The following is a 21355-nucleotide window of genomic DNA, read 5'->3' on the forward strand; positions in this document are numbered from 1 at the left end:
ATAAATTCTTCCTTATATTTTTTTTGAAAATTAGATTTTTATCTTTTCTTCCATAAAGTTTAAAATTAGCTAATTCTATTTTATTGATCTTTTAAAACTACAGCTCATCTTTATTTGTCATTCCAATAAATTTTCTTTAATGTTTCCTACTTTCTTCTTTGATATTCAGATTTCAATTTTGTGTATAATTTAGGAATAATTGATATAAAAGAGATAACATTTTATAGTCCTCCACAACTATTGATCTAACACCTTGGTTTTCCCATATTTCAGTTATTTTTTTCTTTATATATTTAGATTTTATGTGATTTCGTGAAAAAATATATTGTTTTTAGACTATATCTCTGACTTTACATAGAGAACTCTAAATGAGGAATGCCCTAGAACCTATAAATTCTAATTCACAGTGTTAAGTTGTCAAGGACATTGACTGGTCCAGATTGAGTGATTAACTTTTGGAATGTTAGTCCAATATTCTTAATCCAAAAGAACCTTATATTAACATGTTTTTTCAGGTGATCAAGGAAAATTTTCCCTCTGTCTTGGGGATCACTTACAATGCCCATATGCCTTTCAAAAGACAATGGTAGCAATTGCCTTAGCATGTCCTAATAATAATCTGGACAGCATACTAAAAAGCAGAAACATCATATTGGCAGAAAAGGTCCATATGGTCAAAACTATGGCTTTTCCAACAGCAACATATAGCTATGAAAGTTGAACTCTAAGGCAAACTGGTTGCTGCAGAATTGATGCCTTTGAATTGTGGTGCTGGAGAAGACTTTTGCAAGTCCTTTGGAGAGCAAGTAGACCAAATCAAGCAATATTTAAAGAAATTAATTGAGATTATTCATTGGAAAGTCAAATACTGATGCTTAAGTATTTTTCCACATTATGAGAAGACAGGATTCTTTTGAAAAGACCCTTATGTTGGGAAAGCTTTAAGAAAAAAGGAAGAGGGGATGGCAGAGGATGAAATGGAGAGTGTCATGGAAATAACAAAAATGAATTTGCCCAGACTTTCAGAGATGATGGAGAATAGAGAGGTCTGGCATGCTATGGTCCTTGAGGGCATGAAGAGTCAAAGATAACAACTCAACAGAACAACAATAATATTATCTGATAATTCTTTGAAAATGATAGCTGGTTTAATAATTTTATTTGTGCTATTGCCATTATAATCAAGATTAAAGTCTCTTTTTTCTGTTCAGTTAGAATGCCAAATTTATATTCAAGGAACAAACACAGCACTGGATTTAAAGTCCAAAGGCCAGCATTCAAATCTCAGCTGTAGTGCTGAGGGAAAGGGACTTCACCTCTCTGTTTCCTTGTGTGTAAAATAAGGAAATTATATGAATTGATTTATATTGGCCCTTTTAGTTTATACTACCAACTCCCCATTTACAGACTGTGCACTGGGGGTATTTTAAATTTTCAGGGGTAAACACAAAAAATACTTGATATCTGCTGGATATTAAAAGAAATACTAACTTTAGGTAGTTGACAGTTTCAGCATTAGGTTTGATGACTTCTTGAATATGTGAGATATGTTTTTGTTTACTTGTACTTTGGCTAACATCATAACTTCTCCAAGATTCTTGTTTGTGATGTCAATTTTTTGAGAAAATAAGTTGTCTGTGGTTGCAATGGCAAAAAAGCAAGTAGGGTGTGAAAATTAGATTGAAATGGAAAGTGAATGTGAGTGTCTAGTTGAATTTCATGGTTTAAAAAGTCATGTAATTGACATGCTTGCGAGTGAAGTATTCCAGTATTGATGAAAAGTAGAGTTCAGGAAACAGTTATGTGAAGTAATGTTAGAAGTATAGGTAGTAATTTAACTGGGAAGGCCTCAAATGCCAAGCTAAGGAATCTGTATAGACAGCTAGGTAGTGCCAATGGATCTAGCACTGGGCCTGGAGTCAGGAGACCTGAGTCCAGTTCTAGCCTCAGACACTTACTAGCATTTAGCTTCTTGTTTGCCTCAGTTTCGTAAACGGAGATAACAACAGCACTTATTTCTGGTTGTTGTGAGTATTAAATGATAATAACCGGAAAACACTTAGCCCAGTGCCTGGTACACAGTCAGTGCTATCTAAACATTTAGGTATTATTGACATGATTATTGTTTATCCATCCCAGAAGCCAAAGGGAACAACAGAAGGTTTTATGAATGCAGATGATGTGGTCAGATTAGGATTGTACTACTGGCAGCCGTGTGGAAGGAGGTTGCCCAAAGCAAGGCAGCTAATCTAAGTCCAAACAGGTGTCTACTGTGTCCAAATACAGGTAACATAAAATAAGATATTTTATTTAATTGAAAGACTACTCTAGCAGTCCAAGTGAGGCGCGGTCAAAGGGCATGGGAGCCTGAGCTGGGTTAGTGGCCCTGGAATGGAAAATTTGTGGAAAAAGGACTAACAAGTCTTGGAAGTATCCAAATTTTTCAGGTTAGGGTGGTGGGGAGGGAATTAAGGGAGGTCCTCACTAGAAAATGGGAAGAATTTGGAGGGGCAGCTTTAAGGAGAAGGTAATCAAAAAAATAAATAAAAAGTCATACAACGACCAACAGATTCACACATCTCATTATTTAAGAATGAAATATATATTTTTCTTTCAATTAATATATTTTTTCACATGGCTAAATAGGTAGGATATAAATACTTATTAAGTTGCTTAGACCTTAAATACTGAATAGATGGAACTGGTAAATTTCTTAGATTGTTTGTTTTTCCTAGAGGTGTCAGGATAATATTGCCTAAGGACACTGAGAATTGAGAAAATTTGTGAACTTTTGCCTTAACTAATAGATGGGGAGATTTCCTGTAACCCCAGAACTTATTTAACATCCTTATTATTATTATTACTATTAGTAGTAGTAGTAGTGGTAGTAGTAATAGTAGCAGTAGTAGTACTAGTAGTAGCAGCAGCAGCTGCATCAGTCATGACACTACTGTTCAGTACAAGCAGAGATGTATTTAGTGGATAAATTGTACTGTACCTATTCTTTGGAGAGCCAGGTCAATCAAGCATTCTCTCCTTCTTTTCCCTGAAAAACACCTTGAAAGTAGCTAACATTGGCATTACTTACTTTTTCTTTTAATCTGAAGAGGTCAAAGTGTTCATCCCTACTTAATTTAGTCTAAAGATAGTTCTACCTTGGATTTTGACGTCATACTCAGCCCGATGTCCACCGAATTCTCTTTTGACAGTATACTGCTAAAATGAAATTTTACTGCTCCTAACTAGAAGGTAAAAAGTACATCATTAGGAATAATGTGAGAGTTGTTTCTAAGTGAAGGAATATTTATTATCAAAAGAATTCATGGTTTTCCTACATATCAGCTATTAGTGAAACTCTTTCCCTAAGGTTCACAATTTTTTCTGGACAGAGCAAACAAGGCATTTATGCTTCAGTGCAAGGGCAATGCCATCCCTTCTGTCACCTGAGTTCTCAGTCTAAGACTTATTTTCATTTACCTCAAACTTATTTTTGCCTCATATAAACAATATATTGTCAAGACTTATGAATTCTCCCTCAAAGACATACCATAGCTTCCCAATTGTTTGCCCTAACTCAAGTCTCTACGTTGCAAATCCATCTTCTTCAAAGTTGCTGGTGATTTTCCTGTAGTAGAGAGATAATTATGTCTGTCATCAATAAAGTCACTAAAAGAAATAGAGAAACAAACATTCTTGGTTCTTTAGTGTCTTTTTGTGTCAGACTTTTCTGGCAGTCTGGTGAAACCTATGAACCCCCATCTCAGAATATTTTTAAATGCATACATAAGGTATAAAGCATTAAAGAGAAAGGCAATTATACTGAATTACAATAATAAACATATTTTTAAAAATAAGTTCATAGACCTCAGGTAAGGAAGACTAGTTTACTCATAGTTCCCTAGTATTTCTAGGATCAAATATAGATGTGTCTGTTTTATATTTAAGGTTCGCTATAACCTTACTTCAATCTATTTTTCTAGCCTTGCTGAATCTGTACTCTACATTCTTTAACGTATATTTTTGATTTAACCCTCAACAAGCTAAGCAGGGGTAGTTATGTCTGAACTGATTTGCAAATATGTAGTATGCGTAGCTTATGTTTTATTGAACTCACTTGCAAAAATTCTTTGTCTCATGAAATATCATTTATATTAGAAGTTGTTCCTTCAAATTGTAATACTCACTGTACAATTTCCCAAATGAAGTTCAGCCTTATCTTTTTGTAGCTCCACTCAATTCTCAGCTGTACTGATTGCATAGCATATGTTTTAATAAATTTTTGGTGTGGCTGCTAAAAACAATACCTTTTCTTCACGTAGTTTTCACAGAAGAGACATCATAATGGTCTGGGTTTTGAAACAATTATAATTCTGAAGGTGATATGGAATATTGGAAGAACTTTTCTATATCTTTCTTGTTTAGAATTTTTAGGGAATATGTTCCTTGTTTAGAATTTCTAGAGACCATCTTCTAAAGTATGCAAACATACCTATGGCAAACATATATCTCATTGTATTAGATTAGGTGTTTTGTCAATAATATTGAATTATTACTATTATTTTGCTTTCACAAGTGGTATCATGTTTAAAAGGACCCTATATTTGAAGTCAGAGGCTCTTAATTAAATTCCAATTTTTCCACCTGTGTGATACTGGAGAAGGCACATCTCTTTTTACCCTGATTCCCTACTTTAGACTAGACCATCAAGCTTTAAATATATGGCCTAAGTTGTGACCCTAATTGCCTCTGAAATGGATTATTCCATGTGTATCAGCACTGTGCTCCTGTGCATTCAGTTTATCACAACAAGTTTTGGGTTAACAGTGAAACATCTTGATCCTCTTGGTCAACATTTCTCACCTTGAATTTTCACTGAAAAGATTAAATGTTTCTAATTCATCCATTACAATGTCATAGACTAAAAGAGGATAACTTACTTAAAAATCAGCGATAAATATCAGGAAACGACTGGAATAGCAAACACTTTTAATTCCCATTTCCCAGAACAATTGACATTTTACTCTTCATATGACTACAACTTCAAACCCACTCTTTAATCAGTCAGCTACTTTTAATAATGCAGTATTTTATTCAGGGAAGTAAAGAAAATGCTTAGGATCAGTTTTACCATCTTTACTATCTTAAACATGACAAGAGAAGAATCACCTGCTCTCCTGTAAAGGTATTCAGTACTTGTTGCTCTGGTATGGTAGCTGTTTCTTTGAAATCAAGTCTGATAGCACAGGAAGTGAAGGAATTCTCTAACCATGGAGAAAATCTCCCTTTTCCTTCTCTTCCTTCCACCAGTCATGGCCATTCCCCTTCCTCTATTCTCATCTTTTACCTAGCGTCATTTTCAAAACCTCCTGCCTCACAGTCATTCATTTGCTTCATGCCTAGCATCCAGAAACAGGATGTTCAAGTGCTTCCTCCCCAGTGAGTGAATCTCTTCCCACTGCACTGTTGTAGGAATCTGGCAGTCCTCCAGAGAGACGCTCCATATTCTTTTAGTTATGATTGTGTTGTACACATGGAAGATAAGTTGTCCGAGAACGGGATTAAAGGCTGTAATTTGCTCTACAAAGTCAAATGTTTTCCTAAATCAATGAATCATAAATATAGCAGGATCTTATATTCTCTTTGTTATTCACTCAGGTGTTAGACCATAAATTTATGGTCCAATGTATAAAGTCTCTCTCCCTCCCTCCCTCCCTCCCTCTCTCTCTCTTTCTCATTTAAAAAGTAGAAAAGTACTTTCTAAATAAGTTGTATGAGGGGGGAAAAGGATGGAAAAGTAGGAAGGGATAAGGTTAAAGTGGACTTTGAATGGCAAATGGAACATTTTATATTTTATTCCTGGAGGCAATAAGAAGCCAGTGGAGATTAGCATGGTTATTTGTTGTCCTTCATTCTCCAAGAGGACCAAAATGACTTCACTGGGTTAGAGTCAAGTTTCAGTGTATTTGGTTGTGGCTGATCTGACCAACAGAATCTTGGAATATTGGGCACAGATAGTCCATGTGAACATTTGGTGTAGATTCTCTAAATTTGTGCATGTTGGTTTTTTGTTTTTTGTTTTTTGAGTAATTTCAATTCTGCTTTTCTCATAGAGTACAGCACCTTCTCTGATGTGGATACACCATGCTGGGTGGTTGTGTGATAGTGTGTCACTTGCACGCAATAAATTCCAAAATTCTTAAGAGAGACCTTGAGAGTGCCCTTGTATTTCTGATCACCATATGAAATGTTTGCCCTACATAAGTTCTCCATAAAAGTCTTTTTTTGGCAAGCACGCCTTTTGCATTCTAGTGATGTGGCTGGCTCATTGGAGTTGCACACTTTGAAGCATAGTTTGAATGCTTGGCAGTTTATTTGGAGAAAGGACCTGAGTGTCTGGTACCTTATCCTACCAGGTGATCTTCAGAATCTTTCTAACTAAGACAATTCAAATGGAAGTGACTCAGTTTCCTGGCATGGTGCTTTCACTTGAAACGCGGGAGTCATTCTGGATTCTTCAATATCCCTCATCTACTATATCAAAGCTATTTCAAAGACTTGTCAATTCCACCTTTATAACATTTCTCAAGGAGGCAGCTAAGTGTTTCAATGGAGTGCTGTGTCCAGGTTTCACAAGCATACAGCAATGATATAGGCACAAGAGCTCTGTAGATCTTTAGTTTTGTCAGTCTAACACCTCTTCTCTCCCATATTTTCCTTCAAAGTCTCCCAAACACTGAACTAGCTCTTGAAATGTGTGCATCCCCCTCATTACCAATGTGTATACATCCCTGGAAAGTACACTATCAAGGAGAATAAATTTATCCACAACATTCAAAACTTCTCCATTTGCAGTAACTGAAGATTCTATATATGGATGGTGTTGTGGAGCTCTTGTGTTTTCTTGGTGTTAATTGTTAGGTCAAAATTAGCACAAACACTAGAGATTAGTAAATAGGGACATAATAGAGTCAGACTTGCTCTTTATGAAAATCACTTCAGTGTCTGAATGGAGGATGAATTGGCATAGGGAGGCACTTGAGACAGGCACACCCTCCAGCAAGCTATTGTAGTAATAAAGGCATGAGGGGATGAAGACCTGCATTAATGTAGTCTCAGTGTCTGATGAGACAAAGGGTCATGGTCTAGAAATGTTACTGCGATTGTTGCTTCTGTTTCTTCATGACCCCATGGACCATACTCTCTCTGAGATTTTCTTGGGAAAGATACTTGAGTAGTTTGCCATTTTCTTACGTCAGTGGATTAAATTAAGTGACTTGTCCAGAGTCACATTAGCTAATGAGTGTCCGAGAAAATACTTAGTGAGTGAGGCTGGATTTGAACTCAGGTCTTATTATTTTTTATTCTTGGTCCAGTGCTCTATTGAGACAGTTAGCAACATCCTTGAGAAATGATACTGATAGAATTGACAATTCTTGGAAATAATATTGAGAAATCCAGAATGACTCCCAGGTTTCAAGTCTGAGGGACTGGTAGGATGGAGCTACCCTTTCCGGTAATAAGGAAAATAAATAAGTTCTGTTTTGCACATATTGAGTTTAAGATATTTATTGGCCATTCAAATCAAGATATTTGAAAGATAGCTGTAGATATATGAAATTAGAAGTCAGCAAAAACTTTGGGGCAAGAAAAGCAGATTTAAGAATCATCTACACTGAGGTGGCAATTAAATTCATTATAGCTGATTAGAGTACCAAGTGTAGGAGTATAGTTGGAGAAAAGAAGAGAAACCAAGACAGAATGATTAAAGGGTATGATCTGGAGGAGAATCTACTGAAAGATATAGAGAAGAGGTGGTTAAATAGGTAAAAGAACAGGAGACAGTAGTGTCCTGAAAACCCAGAGATGAGAGAATATCAAGGAGGAGTCATCAATAGTGTCAAAGACTATGGAGAAGTCAAGGGGAATGAAGATGGAGAAAAGACCATTGGATTTGGTAACCAAGAGGTCATTCGTCACTTTGGAGAGAGGAGTTACAATGGAATGATAATGTTAGTAGCCAGAGTATAAAGGGTTAAGTAGATTGTGAAGAGCGAGAGAGTAGAAGTGAAGATGGCCTTTTTGAGGAATTTAACTACAAAAAGCAGAAGAGAAATAGATTTACATCAGGGATGGAAGGATGAAGGAAGGGCTGTGGAGGGTGGAAAATGATGAGTTCAGTTTGAATATGCTGAGTTTAAGATGTCCGTTCAAGATGTCTAATAGGCCTTTGGAGACATAAAACTAGATATGCAGAGAGATGTGAAGGGCAACTAAGTAGATATGATTCATCAGAACAGAGATGATAATTGAATCCATGGTAGCTGATGAGATCATCAGGTGAAATAGTATAGAGAAAGAAAAGACAAGGTCTACAACAGAGCCCTGCGGGATACCCATGGTGACCTGCTTCTTTGCCACAGGCTTTCCCTACACATGGGATTTACTACATTGTGCTTCACATTTGATCCCATTTTCTTGAGTAACTTTAAGAACTTGTCCAAAGGGAGAAGGTGGCCCTGGGTTGGTGAAATGTTTTGTTGTTATTTTTGTTGGGGTTATGATTACTGTTCTTGCTCTCCCCTCGCAGTAATTCCATTATCTAAAAACTAATGGAAGTTAGCTGATTCAACAGATAATGGTCAGTAAATCAGGGGAGGTTGCTATAAGATGGCATTTGAAGCTTCAGAAGGATACCTCCAGAACTCTGAAAGTGTAATAATCAGTTAACAAAATTGTTATTCAGTCATTTTAGTCCTATCCAACTCTTCATGACGCCAGTTGGGGTTTTCTTGGCAAAAATACCGGAGTGATTTGCTACTTCCTTCTCTAGTTCATTTTATGGATGAGGAAACTAAGGAAAACAGGGCTAAGTGATTTGCCCAGGGTCGCACAGCTAGTAAGTATCAGAGGTCAGAATTGAACTCGATTCACAGAGAAGGCCCTGACCTTCAGTGGTTGAGGATATTGATTCATCTGGTAGTTGTCTCATCAGGACAGTTCTCTATAACAATGAAATTACAATTCCTATATCCTATAAGCATACCCTCCACCCCTCCACCAGCATAGTTAAATTATCACACACAATGAAAATTACTACAATACCCCTAAACTTTGTCAAGGAGATCCCACTGCAAGGTATAAATCCCCCAAGACATTAATGATCGAAAGGTCTTGTATATAATAAAACATTTATAACATTTCTTGTTTTAATATCAAATAACTAAAAAAAACCTATATGACTATTGATTGGAAAAGGGCTAAACAAATTTTGGTACATGAGTGTAATGGAATATTACTGGGACCTAAGAAATGACAGAAATAATGAGTTCAGAGAAGCATCAAAAACATGCAAAGCGAAATAAACAATGAGTACAATAATGTAAATGGAAAGATCTACCACCACAAAAACTCAATGTGTCTCAGTCTGTGTATGTGGAATATTGCATAAATGTCAGATTTTCACAATATGCTGATAGGTTCTTATTAATTTTTTTCTAGGATTCCTCTTTTTTATTTTTTTTTTAAACTTCCTTACTTAAGAAGGGTAGTTTTCTGGGAGGAGGAAAGGGGAGGAATATAGGGGGAAATCTAGGTAAATAGTGTAAAATTCAGATAGAAATAGGTTACTGAACATAAGCATCCTGTTGGCTGCATATTGACTTAGCAAATGACATATAACATCATCTGTGTTGTATAATATTTTTATTTATTTTGTTAAATATTTCCTAATCAAAGACCATCAGGACCATTCCTTGTGGACAGGTACTATGTTTTGCATGCCCCACCCCCACAGAGTTTGTCGTGGTGCTAGACACATAGTAAGTGAATAAAAGCTTTTTTTTTTCCCCATTTTTACAAAAAGGGAAATTCTATATGCAACCAAGTATCTGTGTGAGTACTGTCTCTTTTTTTAGTAGTGACCTAAATGCTTTATCCTGGTATTAAAATGAATTGATCATTTTAAAGATCTCATTAGAAGTTCTTTCCATTTTGAAAGTCTTGAACTTTTAATGGGAGGAGTAAAGAACAAATAGTGTGGTGGGAACAATACTGGACTGGACAAAGGAAGACCTTATTCTGTTTTTGGTTTTGTAACAAATATCTTTGCTTATCTGAAATATTATTTCACTATAAGAAACTATGAAATTCATGGTTTCAAAGGAAACTATGAAGATCTCTATGAATTGATGCCTAGCTGAGGAATAGTTCATCTAGGCAGCTAGGGAGAACCCTGGACCTAGAATCAGGAAAATCTATATTCAGATTTTCACCTCAGCCACTTACTTACTAGCTGTGTGACCCTGAACATGTCATTTAACCACTGTCTGTTTAAGTTTTCTCAACTATAAAACAGGGGTAAGAATAATTGTTGCTATAACATAGCACCTTCTCTCAAATATTTTTGCAAAGATCAAATGAGATATCTGTAAAACTCTAAGTAAAGTAATTGCCACATAGTAAGTGATTAATAAATGCTTATTTTCTTTTCCCATCGATAAAAAGGGGTCTGAATAAGATTATATTCAAATTTTAATTTTACCTTTTAAAAAATTACCCTGGCCTAGAAATTTAAGGGCATAAACATTAAAAAAAGGAGGAATGCCAAATTCTCTCTCCCTTTCCATCCTTATGACTACCCATTGGGAAGACAGGCGATATGATTGATATGCATTATACATACAAAGTCATGTAAAGTATATTTCAATATTATTAGTGTTGCAAAATGACAGCAAGAAAGATAAAGTGAAATAATATGCTTCAAACTACATTCTTCAATTGACTCTCTGAAGATGGATAGAATTTGTCATCATGAACCTTTGGAATTATCATGGATTATTGTAATGATCAGTGTAGTTAAGTCCTTCATATTTGATCACCATAATATTGCAGTTACTGTGTGCCATGCTCTCTTGGTTTCACTTTGCATCAGTTCGTATGTCTTCCAAGGTTTTTCTGAAACTATCCTGCTCATCATTTCTTATAGCATGATAGTTTCCAGTCAAAATCATGTCTCACAACTTCTTAACCATTCCCCAAATGATGCACATTCTTTTAACTTCTAATTCTTTGCCACCACAAAAAGATGCTATATTTTTGTACATGAAGGTTGTTTTTCATTTTCTTAGATTTCTTTAGGATTGAAAACTAGTACTGGTTTATTGCTGGGTCAAAGGGTATGAACGATTTTATAGCCCTTTGGAAATAGTTCCAAATTGTTCTCCTGAATTTGCATAGGTGTAGTAAATATTTTTCCATGTTCTCTCTAGGATTTGCCATTTTCTTTCTCTTATGTTAGGCATTCTGATAAGTTTGAGGTAGTGCCAAGCCTAGAGGCCTGTATTGGGCTACCCGAGTCTTTCCTACCTCACCTCCGAGGTCTTCGGCTGACCACGCCGGATGCACGTATGAGAGAAAGGACGTTCCAGAGTCAAACAGGGGTTGAGCTTTATTTCAGGGTCTGGGTTACAAATGCAGGGGGGTCTTCCTTAGGAGGAAGAGGGGGAGATTTCCTAAGGAGGCTAAGCTTAAGGGATTGGAAGTAGAAGTACAAGCGGGGAGAGAGGGGGAGGGGAGAGAGAAGAGAAGAGAAGCGGAGCCTACTGTCCTCTTGGCTCCTCACGTGCTAAGAGAGCTTTCAGGCTTCCTCAATCCTACTTAACTCTCCAGCAGCATAGTTTGCATCTCAATACCGTGCTGTTAGGTAACTAGGTGTGCTCCAATCCGGGACGACCTCGAGGGCAGGGAGACTCCACCCATCAGGTATCTCCGGGGGAGAGGCGGAAATACCCGAGCTAGCCGAGCTAGCTCAGTCTAACGTTCTCGAACCCCCGCTGTTCATGGAGGGCCTCGTAAGACTCTAAGATTTAGAAGTCCCACTTTTACCCGCCCGAGACTGTCCACACGGAATTGAGCTTCCAATCCCAACAGAGGTAGTATATTCAGAGATCTTTTAATTTATACTTCTCTAATTATTAGTTATTTAGGGAATTTCTCATATCACTATTGCTAGCTTTGATTCTTTTTTTTTCTTGAAAACTGTTAAAATAGTTTGACCATTTAACAATTAAGAAATGGCTCTTGTTTTTTATAAACTTACCTCAGTTCTCTATATATTTGAGAAATATGACCTTTATTAGTGAAATGCTATAAAATCTTCCAGGTTCCTGTTTTCCTTTTCAATTTTGACTGAATATGTTTTGTTTGTGTGAAACCTTTTTAACTTCATCTAATCCAAAATTATCCAGATCTTCTCTATCTCTTGTTTGATTTTCTAATATTCATAGATTCTGAAAGATATTTTTTCCCATGCTCTTCCAATTTGCTTATGATATTACCTTTTATGTCTAAATTATGCACATATTTTGGCCTCATCTTGTTATATGGTGTGAGATGTTGGTCTGTGCCTAGTTTTTGCCAGACTAATTTCTAGTTTTCATTGCAAGGTTTGTTAAATAGTGAGTTCTTGTCCCTATCTTTCAGGTTTGTCAAATGATAATTTACTTCTTCATATTGTGTACTTAATTTATTCCACTGATCAACCACTCTGTTTCTTATCTAGTACTGATTATTTTCATGATTACTGATTTATAATATATTTTGAAATTTGGTATTGCTAGGGTATCTCACTTCACATTTTGTTTCATTGATTCCCTTAGTATAGTCAATGTGCTGTTTTATTTTTTTTCAGATGATTTTTTCTAGTTCTGTAAAAATAATTATTGGGTAGTTTGATTAGAATGGTACAGAGTTAATAAATTAATTTAGGTAAAGTTGTCATTTTTAATATACTGCTTCTACCTACTCATGAGAAATTAATATTTCTCCAGTTGGTTTATTCAGTCTTTATGTGAAAAAGTCTTTTGCAGTTGTTTTCATATAATTTCTGGGAATGGGTTGGCAAATATTTTATACTTTTTTTAGTCATTTTAGATGGAATTTCTTATTTTATCTCTTCCTGCTGGGTATTGTTGCTAATATTTAGAAATGTTGATGATTTGTATGTTTATTTTGTTTCCTTTTATATTGTACTCCTGTAAGTTTATTTTATTTTCTAAAATTATTGTTTCCAATTTTTTACTTGATTTGTTACAGTGCTCTGGGTATACCATCATATCATATGCACAATGATACTTTTGTTTCTCATTTCCTATTCTAATTCCTTCAATTTCTTTTTCTTGTTTTATTGCTATTGCTTGCATTTCTAGTATAATACTGAATAATAATAGTGATAATGAATATTCTCCTGTGGGGGTCTCTTACTGTCCTGTTCTTGCAACTCATTTAAGTTAAAGATTCAGTGGTAACTTGTAGTTTTACTCACTGAAGGTCTTCCTCAAATTAAGCAGTTGTATTTAATTTGCATTTCTATAGATCATTTTCCACCTTAATCCTTTCAGGAGTTTTAATCTTTAATGCCCTACAGAGACTGTAAATTCCTAGTAGACCAGGCAGTCAAAATTATCTTTCAGCACTAACATTATATGTTCTGTGAAATTTCCTTACCTGTTTTCATTTGGTTACAATGTTGATACTTGTTAATTGATTGATTGATTTTTAGAAAACTTGAAAAAAAAAGTAAAGTAACAGAATTTCTATTACTTTTAAAACTGAGTCATCTAACATATATCTGTGACATAATATAGTTAATGGACAAAACAAAAAACAAAAACAAAAACATTAAACTCGACCAAAATCACTGTTGTACATTTATGTCCAAACTTGTCTAATATAATAATAACAATTAAAAGTTTATTGCATTCTAGATTCTTCCTGTTTCAAACATTCTGTCACTCAAAAATTTTATTAGAAACTACACTTTACAATTAGTGCTGTTAGAATAAGATGTTTAAAAATGTGTCTATTCTCAAGAAGCTTATTGTCTACTCAGTGACATCTCATATACATGTAAGGCAGGCTTTACCAAATATATAATTAAAGGACTTGTGATTAGTCTCACTACAATGTAGGCAGGATAGCTTAGGGTTGACCTCCTAAAAGAGGTGAGACTTGAACTAGATCCTGAAGGGAAAGGTAACATGGGGAGAGAAGATGGTAGAGGAAAATTTAAATGTGAGCTAAACTTTGCTCCCTAGAGAAATTCTTGGGTGCTTTCTTTTTTCTTTTGTGAAATGAGAGAGAGAGGAGAGGATGTTAAGGAAAAATTCAGAAAAGAGCATGTGTTTATTCTCGTTCTGCTAATGACATTTCATGAGTAACAATGAAATCTAACTCCTGTCATATTTATAGCCAATCTATATTTTAGTTTCTTTAATGAGAACTGAAATTGACAAAGAGATCACCAGGGAATAATGAAAAGTGGATCTGAAATCAGGAGAATCTGGGATTCAGATGCCTCCTCTATGGCTTAGTTTCCTCATCTGTAAAAAGAATTACAATGTACCACATATGGTTATTATGAAAATCAGTAAAGATATTTTATATTAATCACTTTATAGATCTTATAGTGCTACATATATATATCAGCAGTTATTATACTGGACAATAACATATCTTCTTTCTAGAATTTAATAACACTATACTTTTTAGCAAGGTGACATGGTAGATAGAACTTTGGACTAAGAGCCAGGAATACCTGGTTCAAATCTGGCCTCAGACACTAGCTGTGTGGTTCTGGCCAAGTCATTTAATGTGTCTCAGCCTCAGTTTTTGTTTTTTTTTTCATGTATAAAACAGAGATAATAATAATGCTGACCTATCCAGGGTGAATTGTGGAGGGAAAAAATAATATTTATAATTTTCATTTGTATCCAACTCGTTTTCACTTGTGTCCAACTCGTCATGACTTCGTTTTGGCTTTTACTGGCAAATAAATACTAGAGTGTTTTGCCAGTTCCTTCTTCAGTTCATTTTACAGATGAGGAAACTGAGGCAAACAAGGTTAAGTGTCTTCTTGTTCTTCTTGCTCTAGTTCTCTTTTTTTCTTCTTCAGCTTTGCCTTCTCTTTTCTTTTTATATACATTTTCTTGCTGATTCCTTCAGTTCCCAACAATTCAGTGATCCTCTGAGGGCAGATATCTCTCAAATCTACATATCAATTATTATTCAACCACCAGTGAGAATTTATTAAATGCCTCCTAGGTGCCAGGCACTGAAGCGGATGTTTAAGGTATAAAGACAGAAATGAAACTGTGCTTTTCTTAAAGTACCTTATAATTTATAGCCTAAATAAAATTGCCTACCCACAAAGAGGTTAAGGAACTTACCTACGGTCACACATTTTTACATATCAGAGTTAGGACTTAGAAATGTGATTTGAAACAGAACCTCTATTTATTACACCAAGCTGCCTTTCATCATGATCCGACTAGGATCATTACTTTACACACAGCTAGCTTTACATACAGAAATACACACACATATATAAAATATTCAAGGTAAGTAATATTGTTGTATTTGAACAAATAATATATTATTACCCTAATTTTAAAAGTGGCATGGAAAAGCAAGACAGTCCTTAATTTGTATTAAAAAGTGGGGTTTGTTGTTGGGAATTCTTCAAATGGGGATCACAATCCTATTTACTTCTCAAGGTTTTGATGAAAATCAAATGAGGTGATATACCTCAAGTCCTTTTTAAGATTAAAGTACTGTGTGAACATTAGCTATTATCGTTAACGTTGATGAGATCAAGTATGTAAAAACATTATAGTAATCATAATAAATTATCTTTGTAAACCAATGTGCTTTATAATAATGCTATAATGATAATATATGGTTACAGGAAAATTGAGAAAATATCAACACATGACCATACAAATCTTGGTATGTGATCCTACGTATGGGCACATATGGGTCAGCTGAGTGGTGCACTGGATAGATAGATCAACAATCCTAGAGTCAAGAGGACCTAAGTTCAAATATGGCTACAGATATTTACTAGCTGTGTGACCTAGGGCAAGGCACTTAACTCTGCTTGCCTCAATTTCCTCATCTGAAAATGAGCTAGAGAAGAAAATGGCAAATCATTCTAGTTTATTTGCCAACAACAGCTACAACATGGGGCTACAACTGAAATAACGTAATAGCAATGAATGATAAATTTACGTATATGTATATGTGATTTAAATCTTGACTGCTCCAATTAGGTCACTAAGATTGAATATTTCTCCTTGCTTTGTAAGCTATACCCTCCCTCTGCCACCATTGTATAGTGCTGAACACAAAGTAGCTTCTGAAATAATATTCACTGAACAGAATTGGTTGGTCTCACTTTTTCTAGATTTGCCTCAAGTTCATGAATTTCAGTATGAAATTCAGTTTGAATCTGATCTCATGAAATCTAGCTTGGAATCTTGTGTTGCATTGTATCTGACCAGTAAAGAACGAAATATAGAAAAGGGGCTTGTATCACTAGTCTTCAATATGGTCTTTGCACCAAAGAAACCAATAAGGTAAGTCTATTCTCTATTTGACTTTAAAGAATAAAAATGATGAATATTTCAAAAATACATGACATTTCCTTGTTCTTGTGAGTTAACTGTTGGGATGGCATAAATTGTTACATGTACTTAAAATGAGTTTTAAGCATTACAACAACTCTCCCTTCAATGTGCTATATGTAGGGGCATGGTATGGTAAGGTTTATGGGGTATTTCCAACTCATTTATGTAAGAACCCCTCAGTCTGCTGTTTGACTTTTGACACTATTTATTTAATATTACCTTGTTTTCTAAGTTAATACAGGGGTATGTTTGTATATTTCCTCGTTAGTTAGTAAAATTTTTAACAAAGCTCAGAAATCCCACAATCCAATATCATTTATTTTATAAACAGGAGAAACCTCATTTCCCAATAGTTTTTTATTCAATGCTGTACATATATTAATCTCCCAGATTAATATAACTAATCTCCTTAATCTCTTAGAATTAAAGAAATATTGAAATCACTGTATATTTACCTTATTCATCAAAATTCCAATTATAATAGTATATAATTTCATGTCTAAATAAACAGTTCCACCCCATTTGGTTCAACAAAGTCCTTTTACAGAAATTTTCAGTCCTTTTCATAAGGCAATAGTTAAAATAGTTCCAGCTAAAAAGAAAACCTTTCCATTTTGTTTTTCTCTATGGCTCCTACCTTGAGCTTCCTTCTACTGTGAATTAACACTATCTTTAGCTTTTCTAGTGCCCTGTGTAGGCACAGCCACTCTGGCAGCTATCAAGATCTAGGCTCAGAGAATTCAGAACTGAAAAATGACTTTAGTGATCATCTAGTCTAATACCATAACTTTATAAGTTTGAAATAGTGAGATGAAGGCAAGAAATGTGACTTGTTCAATAAGCCAAGCTTAATTCAAATTTAGCATTTCTTGAGCACATCCTATGGGTTATCATTTGCACAGCATTTCAAATGTCTCTTAAAGTCATAAAAATTTTGTAAATTCTCTATGTCAAAGCCTAGTGGAAGAAGTTATATAGAGAATACACAATAGGTTTTAAAGTAAATTTGAATGATTTTGATATATATGTACATATATGTGTATATATGTACATATATATGTATATGTATATATGTGTGTGTGTGTATACCCAAAACTTTAAAATACACGTAGTTGTACTACAAAAATGAAGTGAGCTGGATCAATCAGTTAATATTGTTGGTTTATTCCTCCCTTAGATTGTAAGCTCCTTGAAGGTAGGGACTCTCTTTTGCCTCTTTTTGTATCCTCAGCACTTATTACATTGCCAGGCACATAGTAGATACTTCTATCAATCAATCACTGTTTTTAAGCCCCTAGATTTTCCATTCACTCTGCTTAATGTTGGGAATACAAAATGAGACAAAAAATAGTCTTGCTTTCAAGGAGTTTACAATCTAATGTGAGAGACAACATGCAAAGACACATATACAAAGCAAGCTATATACAGAATGAATAGGAAATAATTATCATAGGGAAAACATTGGAATTAAGAGCATAAGTCCATGGAATGGACTTAATGGAGTCCATGGAAATCAGTAATCCAAGCAGAAGAGGGAGAGCATTCCAGGCAAGAAAGACAGTAAGAGAAAATGCCTGGAACCAAAAGATGGCAATGGGACAGGAGGCTAGTGTTACTAGATGGGTGTATGTATTGGGGAGTGAGGTGTAAGACAACTAGAAAGGAAGGAGAGGGTTAGATTGTGGAAGTCTGTGAATGCTAAACAGAGCGTTTTGTGTTTATTTCTGGAGGCAATAGTGAGTCACTGGAGTTTATTGGGTTGAAGGATGACATGGTCAGACCTAGACTTTAGGAACATGAGTTCAGTGGCTAAAAGGAGAATGGATTGGAGTGGGGAGAGACATGAGGCAGGCAAACACACCAGCAGGCTATTAAAATAATCCAGGGACTAAATGATAAGGGCCTGCACCAACGTGGTAGCAGAGGAGAGTAGGGGGCAAATTCATGAAGTGTTGCAAAGGTGAAATCAATAGACCTTGGCACCAGATTGGAGACAGGAGTGAGAGATAGTGAGGAGTGCAAGATGATTCCTAGGTTGTGAGCCTGAAGGACTGGAAGAATGATGTTACTGTCTTCAATAATAAGGAAAGATATAGAGGGTGGGGCATAGAGAAGATACTGAGTTCTATATTGGCCATGGTGAATTTAAAATGTCTACTGGATATCCAGTTTGAGAGGTCTGAAAAACAATTAGAAATTCAAGATGGGAGGTCAGCAGAGAAGTTTTGGCAGGATTGGTACATTTGAGAATCATCAAAGGTGGTATAGAGGTGGTAATTAAAGCCATAGGAGCTGATGAAATCACAAAGTGTAGAAATATAGAGGGATAAGATAACAGGGTCTGTGAGAGAACCTTCTGGATGAGGATGCTGCAAGAATGGTTATACAGATAGGAGAAAAACCAGGAGAGAGTGGTATCCTGAAAACAAAGAGAAAAGAAAAAAAGGAAATTCAAGAAAGTCATCAACTTTGTCAAATGCGGTAGATCAAAAACATTTGGAAGATAAAAATAGATTTAGTACACTTGACTTTTTCTTCCTCCTTTTGTTTCATTTCATTTTCACAGTGCTTTTTGTATGACGAGATTTGCTTCCTTAGTGATAGGTAAGGGGAGCAGTGGTTATAAGTGGATGAGGCCAAAAGGGGAAAGAATAGTCCTGGAAAAATATTAATTCCATTGTGAATAAAATAGAAATCTTGGATTTGTCATTCTTTGTGGATAAAAAAAAAAAGACTAAAAGGCAGCTGGTTTGCAGTAGGAAGACCTGAATTCAAATGTGACCTCAGGCATTAGCTTTTCTACCAAGGGTGAGACATTTAACTTCAGTTTCCTCAGTTCTAAAATGGTGATTACAAAAGTACCCACTTCCCAGAGTTGTTGTGAGGAAAAAATGAGATCATAGATGTAAAGTACTTAGCAAAGTATCTGGCACATAATAGGCATAAAAGTTATTCTTACTAGTTATTATTGTCATGATTATTACATATTTGGGAAGCTGATGTGTGTGTGTGTGTGTGTGTGTGTGTATACAAACATTTGTTGTTTGGTAGTTTGACATGTTCCAGCTTGCAGGATTCACATTTGCTCATTCCTTTTTTTGTCACTATTATACCATATATCTCCCACTAACACAAATGACAGACAACCACCTTAACAACGATTACAGATCCTACCTTTTGGTTGAAGCTCTTTCAGTAAGATTAGAGATAGCTCGATCATTCATTGATAATAGCCTGCCAGCTTTCTTTGTAGCCTAGGTATCACATGAATTCCACAGAACTTCAGCAATAATCATTGTGATGTCAGTAGCTTAAATGCCATTTCATAGTTATATTATATTTTATTTACTTTTGTCTTATTTTACATTCACAGAAACTCCGTGAGATAGATAAGCAATTTATTTTATAGATGAGGAAGCCAAGAGAGGTTAAATGTCTTGTCCAGAATCATGTGGAAGGGTCAGAACTTATAGTCAAATCTTTGGATCTAAGTCTTGAACTATAGGATAAGTAGAGTGTGAAGAAGTAGTGTTTTAGGCTGCATTATACATACTCCCAAACTATGGTGTTTTAAAATATTAATTTTTGATGAATTCATGCTACTTAACATTGCAATTTAGTAGTAAATTACTTCCTCAACTAATTTTAAAAAATTATGAGTTTTGTTGAATATCCAATTTTCCGATGTGATGATGTATTTCAAGAAAATACTGAAAAATAACATGCTACTACTGCTGCTGCTACTACTACTACTACTACTACTACTGCTACTACTAGTATTGCTACTATTATTGATGCTGATGCTGGGGTTAGTGTTGCTGGTACAGCTACTAACCCCATTTTTCAGATGAAGAAACTGAAGTACAAAGACCTTAAGTAATCTTAAGTAACAAGTAGTAAAACTAGGGCTCAAAATAAGATTTTTTAAAAAGACATTTTATTCTCTTTCTATTGTATTAGGCCCCTTCCTAAGCTTTTCATACTTTTCCTAAGAATCTTTATGTAATATTATATGCAGTCTGTTATTTGTCTACCAAATGACTCTACTAGGGTCAGATATTAGCAAGATAAACATGGATGAAGAGAAAAAGTTCGCCAGTGTAATCCCAAACAAAGTCTGAAAATGATTCATACATACTACTCAATGTCTCCCTAGCACAATTAGTTCACTGGGGCTCTGGATCAGACATAAAAAACTCATGTGCAATTTGATTGATATATTTATTAATTCTATTGTATTCATTATACCTGTTTTATTCATCAGCACTGATATACATAATATATATATTTTTTAAAGATCTGTAATCACATTGGTAATTCAATGCAGCACAGATGGAATATGGAAGTTTCCAATAACTCTAATTGCTACTGAACCAGAATTTGATGACGTTATCAACATTGAAGGGATTGGCTTGTTCAAGGAATCTACTGTTGCCTTTAGGCTGAAAAGTCAGACACGGTAATATATCAAAAATATTTATATATATATATATGACAAATTTGTAGAAGTAATTTATATTCAACAGTGAAACAAGAAGTAAAGATGGAAAACTTTACTAGGTGAATATTTTCCCCATTTTTTCCCACTATTGACAAATACTCTGAAGCATCCTTCAAAATTTTGTCCGTTGCAACTCTCAGTAACTATAATGTTGGTGCAAGAGAGAGGTAGAAAATGCGTGTGCACATAGTTTATATATAAATATACTATTTCAATAAAATGAATACTTACTTAAATAACCAACGATACATAACAATATAAGCAACATACTGTTGTTATGCAGTAAATATTATTTAAATAAATGTTGCAAATGATTAAACAAACCTAAATAAATAAATATGTGCAGAAATATATGCACATATATTTATATATGCAGGATTTAGCACAGTTG

The 21355-nt window shown here is 35.0% G+C and overlaps 1 protein-coding gene across 3 annotated transcripts in view; it reads left to right on the top strand.

Annotated features, from left to right (window-relative positions):
• Positions 1 to 21355, top strand: part of CFAP47 (cilia and flagella associated protein 47) — a 917896-nt gene that overhangs the window by 812957 nt on the left and 83584 nt on the right. For 2 of the 3 annotated variants that reach the window (XM_072615192.1, XM_072615193.1), the window contains 2 exons: positions 16241 to 16412; positions 20761 to 20922. In XM_072615192.1, the coding sequence (XP_072471293.1) occupies positions 16241 to 16412; positions 20761 to 20922 (334 nt within the window). The remainder of the gene's footprint in view (positions 1 to 16240; positions 16413 to 20760; positions 20923 to 21355) is intronic. The other variant, XM_072615194.1, reaches the window with a different exon arrangement.

Source organism: Notamacropus eugenii, chromosome 5 (assembly GCF_028372415.1).
Source record: "Notamacropus eugenii isolate mMacEug1 chromosome 5, mMacEug1.pri_v2, whole genome shotgun sequence".
Classification (NCBI taxonomy): Eukaryota; Metazoa; Chordata; class Mammalia; order Diprotodontia; family Macropodidae; genus Notamacropus; species Notamacropus eugenii.